The sequence below is a fragment of the Salvelinus fontinalis genome, chromosome 41 (assembly GCF_029448725.1).
Source record: "Salvelinus fontinalis isolate EN_2023a chromosome 41, ASM2944872v1, whole genome shotgun sequence".
In the NCBI taxonomy this organism is placed as follows: domain Eukaryota; kingdom Metazoa; phylum Chordata; class Actinopteri; order Salmoniformes; family Salmonidae; genus Salvelinus; species Salvelinus fontinalis.
Genome location: NC_074705.1, coordinates 4,642,317 through 4,656,962, shown reverse-complemented (window position 1 = coordinate 4,656,962; position 14,646 = coordinate 4,642,317). Strand labels below are relative to the sequence as shown.

The 14,646-nt window shown below is 44.2% G+C and overlaps 1 protein-coding gene across 3 annotated transcripts in view; it reads left to right on the top strand.

The window, feature by feature from the left end:
• LOC129840225 (voltage-dependent L-type calcium channel subunit beta-4-like) overlaps positions 1 to 8,876 on the top strand; it is a 26,808-nt gene extending 17,932 nt beyond the window's left edge. For 2 of the 3 annotated variants that reach the window (XM_055907906.1, XM_055907908.1), the window contains 4 exons: positions 657 to 808; positions 1,254 to 1,349; positions 5,132 to 5,317; positions 5,518 to 8,876. In XM_055907906.1, coding sequence (XP_055763881.1) covers positions 657 to 808; positions 1,254 to 1,349; positions 5,132 to 5,317; positions 5,518 to 5,793 — 710 coding nt within the window. In that variant the 3' untranslated portion in view covers positions 5,794 to 8,876. Of the gene's footprint in view, positions 1 to 656; positions 809 to 1,253; positions 1,350 to 5,131; positions 5,319 to 5,515 lie in introns of all 3 variants that reach the window. The other variant, XM_055907907.1, reaches the window with a different exon arrangement.
• Positions 8,877 to 14,646: the final 5,770 nt, after the last annotated feature.

Genomic DNA, 14,646 nt, shown 5'->3' with positions numbered 1-14,646 from the left:
TTTGTGTACGTATATATAGTGTACTAGGCTGACTGTTTTCAGTGTGTACCGTTTGTTTACGTATATATAGTGTACTAGGCTGACTGTTTTCACTGTGTACCGTTTGTTTACGTATATATAGTGTACTGGGCTGACTGTTTTCAGTGTGTACCATTTGTTTACGTATATATAGTGTACTAGGCTGACTGTTTTCAGTGTGTACCGTTTGTTTACGTATATATAGTGTACTAGGCTGACTGTTTTCACTGTGTACCGTTTGTTTACGTATATATAGTGTACTGGGCTGACTGTTTTCACTGTGTACCGTTTGTTTACGTATATATAGTGTACTAGGCTGACTGTTTTCAGTGTGTACCGTTTGTTTACGTATATATAGTGTACTGGGCTGACTGTTTTCACTGTGTACCGTTTGTTTACGTATATATAGTGTACTGGGCTGACTGTTTTCAGTGTGTACCGTTTGTTTACGTATATATAGTGCACTAGGCTGACTGTTTTCAGTGTGTACCATTTGTTTACGTATATATAGTGTACTAGGCTGACTGTTTTCACTATGTAGGATTCTTGTACGGTGATGCCGAAGTAAAGTGTCCATCCTGAATGGACAATAAAGTTGTATTCTAAAGTCTTGTGTTGTTTCCATCCTGTTCCCCAAGCGGAGGTGCAGAGTGAGATAGAGAGGATCTTTGAGCTGGCCAGGTCCCTACAGCTGGTGATCCTGGACGCAGACACCATCAATCACCCAGCCCAGCTGCTCAAGACCTCGTTGGCTCCCATCATCGTCCATGTCAAGGTCTCCTCGCCCAAGGTAGGGACTGGAGGGTCATGTTATTTGAAACACATCCATGTCTACTATAGGTAATAATACTATTATATGACCAGGAACATCATCTAAAACAACTCACAGAACTGTCAACATTGTCAATTATACAGTACGCTATAACCTACTGACACTGGGACCCCCTTGTTTTGAAAATGAATGTCAACATGCTTAGACACTGATTGGTTTATCAGTGGAGGGCTTTTAGAGTTATGTGTATCGTTATCAGACAAATACACTTTAATCTATCTAACGGATTATTACTTTATTTTAAATGATTCTATTTGACCGGTTTACCTGGTTAAAGATGTGAAAGCAGTGTTCCCGTAAAAAACGTGTGTGAATATAACATTACATTAGAAAAGAGCAGGACCATTTGAACAGAGGTCTGACACTATCTAACACATATTTTAAATGTCTTCCCACCGTCTAGGTTCTGCAGAGGCTGGTCAAGTCCAGAGGGAAGTCCCAGAGCAAGCATCTGAACGTACAGCTGGTGGCAGCTGACAAACTGGCCCAGTGTCCTCCGGTGAGTGACTCTCTAACAGCACACTGTCTCTTTAATCTAAACCACCCAGCATACTGTCTCTTTAATCTAAACCACCCAGCATACTGTCTCTTTAATCTGCACCACCCAGCATACTGTCTCTTTAATCTACACCACCCAGCATACTGTCTCTTTAATCTACACCACCCAGCACACTGTCTCTTTAATCTGCACCACCCAGCACACTGTCTCTTTAATCTACACCACCCAGCATACTGTCTCTTTAATCTACACCACCCAGCATACTGTCTCTTTAATCTACACCACCCAGCACACTGTCTCTTTAATCTACACCACCCAGCACACTGTCTCTTTAATCTACACCACCCAGCATACTGTCTCTTTGATCTACACCACTCAGCACACTGTCTCTTTAATCTACACCACTCAGCATACTGTCTCTTTAATCTACACCACTCAGCATACTGTCTCTTTAATCTACACCACCCAGCACACTGTCTCTTTAATCTACACCACCCAGCATACTGTCTCTTTAATCTACACCACTCAGCACACTGTCTCTTTAATCTACACCACTCAGCATACTGTCTCTTTAATCTACACCACTCAGCATACTGTCTCTTTAATCTACACCACCCAGCATACTGTCTCTTTGATCTACACCACCCAGCATACTGTCTCTTTAATCTACACCACCCAGCATACTGTCTCTTTAATCTACACCACCCAGCACACTGTCTCTTTAATCTACACCATTTAGCATACTGTCTCTTTAATCTACACCATTTAGCATACTGTCTCTTTAATCTAAACCACCCAGCACACTATCTCTTTAATCTACACCACTTAGCATACTGTCTCTTTAATCTACACCACCCAGCACACTGTCTCTTTAATCTACACCACTCAGCACACTGTCTCTTTAATCTACACCACCCAGCATACTGTCTCTTTAATCTACACCACCCAGCACACTGTCTCTTTAATCTACACCACTCAGCACACTGTCTCTTTAATCTACACCACTCAGCACACTGTCTCTTTAATCTACACCACCCAGCATAATGTCTCTTTAATCTACACCACTCAGCACACTGTCTCTTTAATCTACACCACTTAGCATACTGTCTCTTTAATCTACACCACTCAGCATACTGTCTCTTTAATCTACACCATTTAGCACACTGTCTCTTTGATCTACACCACCCAGCATACTGTCTCTTTAATCTACACCACCCAGCATACTGTCTCTTTAATCTACACCACCCAGCATACTGTCTCTTTGATCTACACCACCCAGCACACTGTCTCTTTAATCTACACCACCCAGCATACTGTCTCTTTAATCTAAACCACCCAGCACACTGTCTCTTTAATCTACACCACCCAGCATACTGTCTCTTTAATCTAAACCACCCAGCACACTGTCTCTTTAATCTACACCACCCAGCATACTGTCTCTTTAATCTACACCACCCAGCATACTGTCTCTTTAATCTACACCACCCAGCATACTGTCTCTTTAATCTACACCACCCAGCATACTGTCTCTTTGATCTACACCACCCAGCACACTGTCTCTTTAATCTACACCACCCAGCATACTGTCTCTTTAATCTACACCACCCAGCATACTGTCTCTTTAATCTACACCACCCAGCATACTGTCTCTTTAATCTACACCACCCAGCATACTGTCTCTTTAATCTACACCACCCAGCACACTGTCTCTTTAATCTACACCACTCAGCACACTGTCTCTTTAATCTATACCACCCAGCACACTGTCTCTTTAATCTACACCACCCAGCATACTGTCTCTTTAATCTACACCACTCAGCACACTGTCTCTTTAATCTACACCACCCAGCACACTGTCTCTTTAATCTACACCACCCAGCATACTGTCTCTTTGATCTACACCAGCCAGCACACTGTCTCTTTAATCTACACCACTCAGCACACTGTCTCTTTAATCTACACCACTCAGCACACTGTCTCTTTAATCTACACCACTTAGCATACTGTCTCTTTAATCTACACCACCCAGCATACTGTCTCTTTAATCTACACCACTCAGCACACTGTCTCTTTAATCTACACCACTTAGCACACTGTCTCTTTAATCTACACCACTCAGCATACTGTCTCTTTAATCTACACCACCCAGCACACTGTCTCTTTGATCTACACCAGCCAGCATACTGTCTCTTTAATCTACACCACCCAGCATACTGTCTCTTTAATCTACACCACCCAGCATACTGTCTCTTTAATCTACACCACCCAGCATACTGTCTCTTTGATCTACACCATTTAGCATACTGTCTCTTTAATCTACACCACCCAGCATACTGTCTCTTTAATCTATACCACCCAGCATACTGTCTCTTTGATCTACACCACCCAGCATACTGTCTCTTTGATCTACACCACCCAGCATACTGTCTCTTTGATCTACACCATTCAGCATACTGTCTCTTTAATCTATACCACCCAGCATACTGTCTCTTTGATCTACACCACCCAGCATACTGTCTCTTTGATCTACACCATTTAGCATACTGTCTCTTTAATCTACACCACCCAGCATACTGTCTCTTTAATCTACACCACCCAGCATACTGTCTCTTTGATCTACACCACCCAGCATACTGTCTCTTTGATCTATACCACCCTGCATACTGTCTCTTTGATCTACACCACCCAGCATACTGTCTCTTTGATCTACACCATTTAGCATACTGTCTCTTTAATCTACACCACCCAGCATACTGTCTCTTTGATCTACACCACCCAGCATACTGTCTCTTTGATCTACACCATTTAGCATACTGTCTCTTTAATCTATACCACCCAGCATACTGTCTCTTTGATCTACACCACCCAGCATACTGTCTCTTTGATCTACACCATTTAGCATACTGTCTCTTTAATCTACACCACCCAGCATACTGTCTCTTTGATCTACACCACCCAGCATACTGTCTCTTTGATCTACACCATTTAGCATACTGTCTCTTTAATCTACACCACCCAGCACACTGTCTCTTTAATCTACACCACCCATTGCTCCTTTTCAAGGTGTCTTCTTTCTACATTAACCTCCAACAATGTCTCCCTAGGTTTGCTTGAGGTTGATTCAAGACAGGGCCATTGAAAAGGTCTATTAACAATCAAGTGACAAATTACAATATTCAGTTTGTGTGACTGAACGGGGTTAGAACCCAGGTTTTCTGTGAAGGACAAGACAGCCTAGGTATTAGTTTAGGGAGCTAACAAGTCAGCTCAGCTCTAATGCCACATTACTCACCTGTTTCACCAAACCCTCTCTCTCTCTCTCTCTCTCTCACTCCTGCTCTATCTCCCTCTCTCCTCCCTCTCTCTCCCTCTCTCCTCCCTCTCTCTCCCTCTCTCCTCCCTCTCTCTCCCTCTCTCCTCCCTCTCTCTCCCTCTCTCTCTCTCTCTCTCTCTCTCTCTCTATCTCCCTCTCTCCTCCCTCTGTCTCCCTCTCTCTCTCTCTCTCACTCCCGCTCTATCTCCCTCTCTCCTCCCTCTCTCTCTCTCTCTCTCTCTCCCTCTCTCTCACTCCTGCTCTATCTCCCTCTCTCCTCCCTCTCTCTCTCTCTCTCTCTCTCTCTCTCTCTCTCTCTCTCTCTCTCTCTCTGTCCCACTTTTTCACTCACTCTCACTCTCTTTCTCCCTCTCTCTCTCTCTCTCTCTCTCTCTCTCTCTCTGTCCCACTTTCTCACTCACTCACTCTCACTCTCTTTCTCTCGCTCTTTCTTCACCCCCTCTAATAGGAGATGTTTGACATCATCCTGGATGAGAACCAGTTGGAGGATGCGTGTGAACACTTAGCTGAGTATCTGGAGGCCTACTGGAAGGCCACCCACACCTCCATGGCCACGCCGCTCAACCCCCTGCTGGGACGCAACCTGGGCCCCACCGCCCTCACTCCTTACCCCACCACCATCTCTGGACTGCAGGTTGGTCATAAACAGATAGCTACAGCGCTATGGGGTTAAAGCGACATTACACTCCAAAATCAAAGTTTGTCCAAAAATGTTGAGTTTGGAGTGTGATGTCATTTTAAGGGGAGACAGTTAATCTAAGTTAGATGAGTTGATTAGTGCCCCGTGTAACATACAGAAATGTAACAAAAAGGGGTTGTTTGTGTGTGTATGAGGTGAACCAGCAGACTCAAAGAATGAGACAACACAGCAACCACACGGGAGACCACTCCACGCCCAACGAGCGTCGCAACCTGATGACCGCCGACGAGAACTACCACAACGAGCGGGCGCACAAGGGACGCAACCGCATGTCGTCGGGCTCGCAGCACAGCCGAGACCAAGACCCGTACCACCAGGACTACCAGGACCCCTACCAAGACTCCTACAAGCCCCACCGCAACCGCTCCTCCCCGGGCAGCTACAGCCACGACTCCCGGCACAGGCTCTGAGCCCGAATGACGTCCCAGCTTCACAACCCTTATAGGCCTCAAGTCAACTCTCTGGTGGCAACAGAGTCAAAATGGTTCCCGTTCAAAATATTGTGTCAAATTCTGTTGTTTTCGATTATTTGTTTTACTTCAGGCGTTAGATGAGGAGTAGTCCCGCCCCCCTGAACAAAATCTCCAATCACCTCTCATTCCCATTCTGTCTTTCCTGGGCACTGGCAGGGACCCCTGTTAAGCAATGATGAGGAAGGATGAGGAAGAAGGACATGATGCTAATGCTACATAACTGAGTTAATACAACTCATATGACTGAGTTGCTTTTCCTCACAAGTGGACTTTCCTAGTTCCTGTGTTTCCCACACAGAGAGATGGGTTGAAGAGGAAAGCAGTATGAGATATTGTGGGCTCAGAATTGTGTACCCACAACCCCCCCCCCCCCCCCCATGAGTCGCCATAGCAAGTGGTGGAGTCACTGCTGAAAGCTGGTAGTCTTACCCAAGAGTCCCGAGACCGTTCAGTTGTTTGCATGCTGACTGAGAGAGTCCTTACAGTACATGTCTGTTGTCATGAGGAGTTGTATACTTAGACCTGCCCCACCATGACTGGCAGTGGTCTTTTTCCAGACTTCAACTGATTCCTGAGAGGAGCATGTGAAGTATTTGGTTGTTTTGTTAACAAGTGCTTTCACATGTCAGATACTGTATGTGCCATTTGAACACCTGTCTAGCTTGGCCTTTCTTCGGCAACAGTCGATACTTTGCATATCTCAGTATTTTTCGCTACTCTGATTCGGTTGTGTCAGACTCATAGAGGTATTATAACAAGAAGCAGGGGTGTCAAACATTCAGAGTTCGCCTCATCTCTGGCCAGCCTCGTGATTGGTTGACCGTCCATGCTGCTTCCTGTGTTTCTCTCTGGCCAGCCTCGTGATTGGTTGACCGTCCATGCTACTTCCTGTGTTTCTCTCTGGCCAGCCTCGTGATTGGACGACCGTCCATGCTGCTCCACTAATGTTGGATTGTGTCTTCCCAGGGTCCTTTGCATCATGATCATTGATTCTCTGTGTAGCTGGCATGTTTTCCCTGACTTGAAAAAGTAATGCTCCCTTTGGTAGTAATATCTCTGTGTAAAATAGAGGGTGTTTAAGGAGGGAAAGCACACATTGGTGCAAAATAGGTGCAGTCTAATTACTTGAGAGTGCGTCATCTGAACTTTTTGTGGGTATTTAAATACATGAACATGGAAATGGAAGAAATTAATTGGTCAGTTTATTTCTAGCAACAATTTTTCTTCAGTAATTGTGGGTTTTTGGAGTTTTCGGTGAGATGACAAGCATGCAGTTGTACCCAAGGGGGTTCGGTGACTAGTTGCATTGGCTCACCGATCCAATGCGTAGGCTTTAGTTTAGTGGGCTAATACACACTTCTGGCGTGCAGGAGGCCCGGGTTCGAGGTCGGTCACAGAGACACAACCACCCTCCAGGTTTTCCCTGCGGTGGATAGGTCATCTAAACTGGAGCTTTGACCAAGATGGAGATGGTGGTCCCTCCCTGTGCATCCTGGGAGAGGGAGTTCTTGGGGCAGCGTATTCTGAGGCATTGTTAGAGAGATGTGCAGAGTTAACTTGTTATAGCTAGCTGTGTTTTAGTGTAATTCCCTCCAATAGAGTCGATGAACTGTAGTGACATTTGTAGCACCCTCAGCAGGTGGTGCCTTAACATTCTAAAACAATTAAGAACTTCTGAAACGATAGGATCTTAATTATGATTTAGCTCCAGCTGTCTGGTTAGGGCACTGACTGACTGATTTCCTTGATTTCCTTGCCCATATCTATGTCTCTTATGCTAGTTTGTTCACTGACTGAAAACAATAGACTGCAAAACGAAGAAGAAGAAAAAGAATACAAGTACATCTGCTGTTGTTTATGAGCATGCTTCTCTGTCATATTGTGATTCAGGCCAAAGTGAGTGTTGGCTGATTGAATGGGGAGTTACTCACTGTTCATTAAAAACCAGAACCAAGAACCAGAACTAAGATTCAGCTCTGTTGCTTGAGACAATCAGAGGGATTTTCTAGCCCATTGACCTCTGTCCCACCAGCGTCCCAGTCTGTGAGGGTTTGGTAACTGAAGGTTGGGTTACTGCTACTGTGTGTAGCATGTCGTATCCCTTTTGAAACATTGGGGATCTCCTTTTCTATTAACAATTAATTAACTGAATTCCAATAGATTTTCTGAATTGACTTGAAAATTTAAATTTACCACAACTCTTTTTCCTGTGAATGCCCTGGAAAGAAAACATTTGTTCTCTGAATGGTGTAGATATAATTTCTAAAGGTCTCTGTTACTGATCTGGAAAAAAAAGCACGTGTCCTGTACTCTTCTTTTGTCTTCTTGTAAGAAATTAAGAGGCTACATTTTTGCTTCTAAATTAAGTTGAATTACAATTCTCATTATTTGATTAAATAACATGGGTTTAAACTCGACCCGGCCATTAAAACAGTTCAATGTTTTTTTCTTTGGTAAAAATGTACAAAAAATAAGAAAAAGTCAAAAATGTATCTCAATATAGGAAAAAGTAAAAGATACATATTTGCTGGTGATTATTTTTATAATAAATACATACATGTACATAATGTCTTTGAGAGATGCTATTTGCTGTATACTTGCATTCTCATTAAAAACTACGATCCTCGACGGGACAACTTGGAACAACAAACGTTTCAGTATACAAAAATGTCAGTATACAAAAGTTTCAGTAATGTGCAATACAAAAAGCATGCTGTTTTAAAATGAGGAAATTCCATGTACTATGCAACCGTGTACATCGCTTCATGCTGTGACTAATTCTCCAACTGTCCTTTTCCAAGCAGCTTCATCAGAACTCTTAAGGACATTTTGTGTTGATACTTTTTGTGGAAGACGAACAACTCAACGGCTAATGCGGTATTGCATGCATAATGTACCCTTTTAATTTATGAAAACGAATGAAAAGAAAATCATGTGAAATGCGAGATGATTGTGTCAAAGGCGAAGCTAGAAGTAACTTAAAAGTTTTCTTTTACAAAATAAAAGTCGTTCTACAACAACTGTCTCAGGTAACTTTTTTATCATGTATTATCTATATAGGCTTTTATTCTTTTGAATCAATATTTTACGTAGCAACACGTACCTACCAAATAGAATCTCATTCTGGTTCTGTGGTACCTACAATGAGGAATGCCACACTTAAAAGGCCCCTGTTGTTTACAATGATAATGTTGTGCAGTACACGAATCAACCACACAGTGGCCCTGTCTAGTAATAAGAGAGTAAATCAAGTCTCATTTCAGTCTCTTGCCCTGGCATAGCCTGGTGGAAACAGACCGATCACTGCACTCACCATTCTCATTCACTTCACGTATTATCACCAATTAAAAGATGATTGATATATGAAGTGAAATGGAGAGGTGAAAGGCGTGATCAGGGTGGTTCCACCAGGCTAACCCTGTCATAGGCTACCGCTCTAGTCAATCCATGTGTTAGCTTCACACAGGAGAAGGTCTGATCCAGAGCTGATCCAACTCAAGATCCAGTAAATATAGTACAGGACAACATTCATCTGATTTTAATCTGATTTATTTTGGACTGAGCTGTCAATGATATCCAGAGATCTGAGCTGTCAATGATATCCAGAGACTGAGCTGTCAATGATATCCAGAGATCTGAGCTGTCAATGATATCCAGAGATCTGAGCTGTCAATGATATCCAGAGATCTGAGCTATCAATGATATCCAGAGATCTGAGCTGTCAATGATATCCAGAGATCTGAGCTGTCAATGATATCCAGAGACTGAGCTGTCAATGATATCCAGAGACTGAGCTGTCAATGATATCCAGAGACTGAGCTGTCAATGATATGCAGAGATCTGAGCTGTCAATGATATCCAGAGATCTGAGCTATCAATGATATCCAGAGACTGAGCTGTCAATGATATCCAGAGACTGAGCTGTCAATGATATCCAGAGACTGAGCTATCAATGATATCCAGAGATCTGAGCTGTCAATGATATCCAGAGATCTGAGCTGTCAATGATATCCAGAGACTGAGCTGTCAATGATATCCAGAGACTGAGCTGTCAATGATATCCAGAGACTGAGCTGTCAATGATATCCAGAGATCTGCTGTGCTTGTGGGTTTGACAGATAAAGAGGGAGTCATGCAGAAAGGATCCTTACAGAGAGGAACATTATGTTGAACTATGGGGGTTTGTCTTTGGATGCATCCATTTATTGCCCACTACATGTGTGTCTGTGTGTGTGTCTGTCTGTGTCTGTGTCTGTCTGTCTGTGAGCATGTGTGCATGTGAAACCCTGTACAGTTTTCTATAACAGTCCCTTTCAGAGTATGTGCAGAACTCATTAGCTGCCTGAAGCAGGTTGATTATGTAACTGGAGAGTGAGGACAGAGACACAGCAATGAGATAGCACTGTCAGGATGCTTTATCCACACCACTGCTCCAGACCTCTTCAGGTCTATATCCTGGGTTGTCCCCAGTAGGGCACATGGTAACAAAATGTATTGTAATAGAAAATACTAATGTGTTCCTATTGGACTAGGTTGGGGCTATGGTAGTACCTCACCGTTTCTAAACGTTTTCTCTCCTACAACACAACTCTACCCTCTCCCTCCCTACTGAACAACACAACTCTACCCTCCCTACTGAACAACACAACTCTACCCTCTCCCTCCCTACTGAACAACACAACTCTACCATCTCACTACTGAACAACACAACTCTACCCTCTCCCTACTGAACAACACAACTCTACCCTCTCCCTCCCTACAACACAACTCTACCCTCTCCTTACTGAACAACACAACTCTACCCTCTCCCTCCCTACAACACAACTCTACCCTCTCCCTCCCTACAACACAACTCTACCCTCTCCCTCCCTACAACACAACTCTACCCTCTCCCTCCCTACAACACAACTCTACCCTCTCCCACTGAACAACACAACTCTACCCTCTCCCTACTGAACAACACAACTCTACCCTCTCCCTCCCTACAACACAACTCTACCCTCTCCTTACTGAACAACACAACTCTACCCTCTCCCTCCCTACAACACAACTCTACCCTCTCCCACTGAACAACACAACTCTACCCTCTCCCTACTGAACAACACAACTCTACCCTCTCCCTCCCTACAACACAACTCTACCCTCTCCCTACTGAACAACACAACTCTACCCTCTCCCTACTGAACAACACAACTCTACCCTCTCCCTCCCTACAACACAACTCTACCCTCTCCCACTGAACAACACAACTCTACCCTCTCCCTCCCTACAACTCTACCCTCTCCCTCCCTACAACTCTACCCTCTCCCTCCCTACAACTCTACCCTCTCCCTCCCTACAACTCTACCCTCTCCCTCCCTACAACTCTACCCTCTCCTACTGAACAACACAACTCTACCCTCTCCCTCCCTACAACTCTACCCTCTCCCTCCCTACAACTCTACCCTCTCCCTCCCTACAACTCTACCCTCTCCCTCCCTACAACTCTACCCTCTCCCTCCCTACAACTCTACCCTCTCCCTCCCTACAACTCTACCCTCTCCCTCCCTACAACTCTACCCTCTCCCTCCCTACAACTCTACCCTCTCCCTCCCTACAACTCTACCCTCTCCCTCCCTACAACTCTACCCTCTCCCTCCCTACAACTCTACCCTCTCCTACTGAACAACACAACTCTACCCTCTCCCTCCTGAACAACACAACTCTACCCTCTCCCTCCCTACAACACAACTCTACCCTCTCCCGCTGAACAACACAACTCTACCCTCTCCCTCCCTACAACACAACTCTACCCTCTCCCACTGAACAACACAACTCTACCCTCTCCCTACTGAACAACACAACTCTACCCTCTCCCTCCCTACAACACAACTCTACCCTCTCCCACTGAACAACACAACTCTACCCTCTCCCTACTGAACAACACAACTCTACCCTCTCCCTCCCTACAACACAACTCTACCCTCTCCCACTGAACAACACAACTCTACGCTCTCCCTCCCTACAACACAACTCTACCCTCTCCCTCCCTACTGAACAACACAACTCTACCCTCTCCCTACTGAACAACACAACTCTACCCTCTCACTACTGAACAACACAACTCTACCCTCTCCCTACTGAACAACACAACTCTACCCTCTCCCTACTGAACAACACAACTCTACCCTCTCCCTACTGAACAACACAACTCTACCCTCTCCTTACTGAACAACACAACTCTACCCTCTCCCTCCCTAAAACACAACTCTACCCTCTCCCTACTGAACAACACAACTCTACCCTCTCCCTCCCTACTGAACAACACAACTCTACCCTCTCCCTCCCTACTGAACAACACAACTCTACCCTCCCTACTGAACAACACAACTCTACCCTCTCCCTACTGAACAACACAACTCTACCCTCTCCCTCCCTACAACACAACTCTACCCTCTCCCTCCCTACTGAACAACACAACTCTACCCTCTCCCTACTGAACAACACAACTCTACCCTCTCCCTCCCTACAACACAACTCTACCCTCTCCCTCCCTACAACACAACTCTACCCTCTCCCTCCCTACTGAACAACACAACTCTACCCTCTCCCTCCCTACTGAACAACACAACTCTACCCTCTCCCTACTGAACAACACAACTCTACCCTCTCACATCCAAGCTCATAACTCTACCCTCATTTCTCCACAGTAAATCTACTGGTAATTTACCAAAGTTAAAATAATCTTTAGTAATTTTGGTAATTAACAGGTTATCTATGGTAACTTTGGTAATTTAAAATGCATACGTTCTTTTTTTTTTATATCTGTGTCCATATTGTCATTGAGTTTTTAGTGGATAGACCATATGGTTCAACAGCATTTAGCCTAATTAATGAGAAAAGCATCTTATCAACAGTATTTTTAACAACTGTAACTCAACCAACTACTGACTTTTTTCCCAACTGCCACCAGTTTGGTGCAAAAATATTTTTTACAAAGACATATTAACATAGCAAATAATTTTTTTTGTGCATATTTTATGCTGAAACCCTCATATTAAACACAAATGGTATCCACTATGGTTTATATTTAGGACAATGTTTTACAGCTTTGTCATATTTTTTTGTTGGTCTCACCTGAATTGATTATTTTCCATGTGATAAGGCCACACAGAGGGACAGAGATAATTACAGACGCCTGTGATAATCTGAAGTACCCCAAAAGGCCACTAGATGTCATCTTGTAAAATAAAAAACTTAAAAGCTACCAAATTTCTGGTAGTTTACTGGTAAACGTTTCCAGTAATATACCATCCATTTCCAACCATATACACAGTCCTCAGCACAAGCCTTCCCCTCGATAGCTAATCCGCCTCAAAATAGGGCCACTATCTCAGCGGAGTCAACTGAAACCCTGACCTGGCATAGCTCTGACCACGTATATGGCTCTGGCTGGTGTTAGGTAGGACAGAGAGGTGTGTGAAGAGGGTTGGTCTGAAAGGAGAGCTAAAATACAGTCGTGGCCAAAAGTTTTGAGAATGACACAAATATTAATTTCCACAAAGTTTTCTGCTTCAGTGTCTTTAGATATTTTTGTCAGATGTTACTATGGAATACTGAAGTATAATTACAAGCATTTCATAAATGTCAAAGGCTTTTAATGACAATTACATGAAGTTGATGCAAAGGGTCAATATTTGCAGTGTTGACCCTTCTTTTTCAAGACCTCTGTAATCCGCCCTGGCATGCTGTCAATTAACTTCTGGGCCACATCCTGACAGATGGCAGCCCATTCTTGCATAATCAATGCTTGGAGTTTGTCAGAATTTGTGGGTTTTTGTTTGTCTACCCGCCTCTTGAGGATTGACCACAAGTTCTCAATGGGATTAAGGTCTGGGGAGTTTCCTGGTCATGGACCCAAAATATCGATGTTTTGTTCCCCGAGCCACTTATCACTTTTGCCTTATGGCAAGGTGCTCCATCATGCTGGAAAAGGCATTGTTCGTCACCAAACTGTTCCTGGATGGTTGGGAGAAGTTGCTCTCGGAGGATGTGTTGGTACCATTCTTTATTCATGGCTGTGTTCTTAGGCAAAATTGTGAGTGAGCCCACTCCCTTGACTGAGAAGCAACCCCACACATGAATGGTCTCAGGATGCTTTACTGTTAGCATGACACAAGACTGATGGTAGCGCTCACCTTGTCTTCTCCAGACAAGCTTTTTTCCGGATTCCCCAAACAATGGGAAAAGGGATTCATCAGAGAAAATGACTTTACCCCAGTCCTCAACAGTCCAATCCCTGTACCTTTTGCAGAATATCAGTCTGTCCCTGATGTTTTTCCTGGAGAGAAGTGGCTTCTTTGCTGCCCTTCTTGACACCAGGCCATCCTCCAAAAGTATTCGCCTCACTGTGCGTGCAGATGCACTCACACCTGCCTGCTGCCATTCCTGAGCAAGCTCTGTACTGGTGGTGCCTCGATCCCGCAGCTGAATCAACTTTAGGAGACGGTCCTGGCGCTTGCTGGACTTTCTTGGGTGCCCTGAAGCCTTCTTCACAATAATTGAACTGCTCTCCTTGAAGTTCTTGATGATCCGATAAATGGTTGATTTAGGTGCAATCTTACTGGCAGCAATATCCTTGCCTGTGAAGCCCTTTTTGTGCAAAGCAATGATGACGGCACATGTTTCCTTGCAGGTAACCATGATTGATAGAGGAAGAACAATGATTCCAAGCACCATCCTCCTTTTGAAGCTTCCAGTCTGTTATTCGAACTCAATCAGCATGACAGAGTGATCTCCAGCCTTATCCTC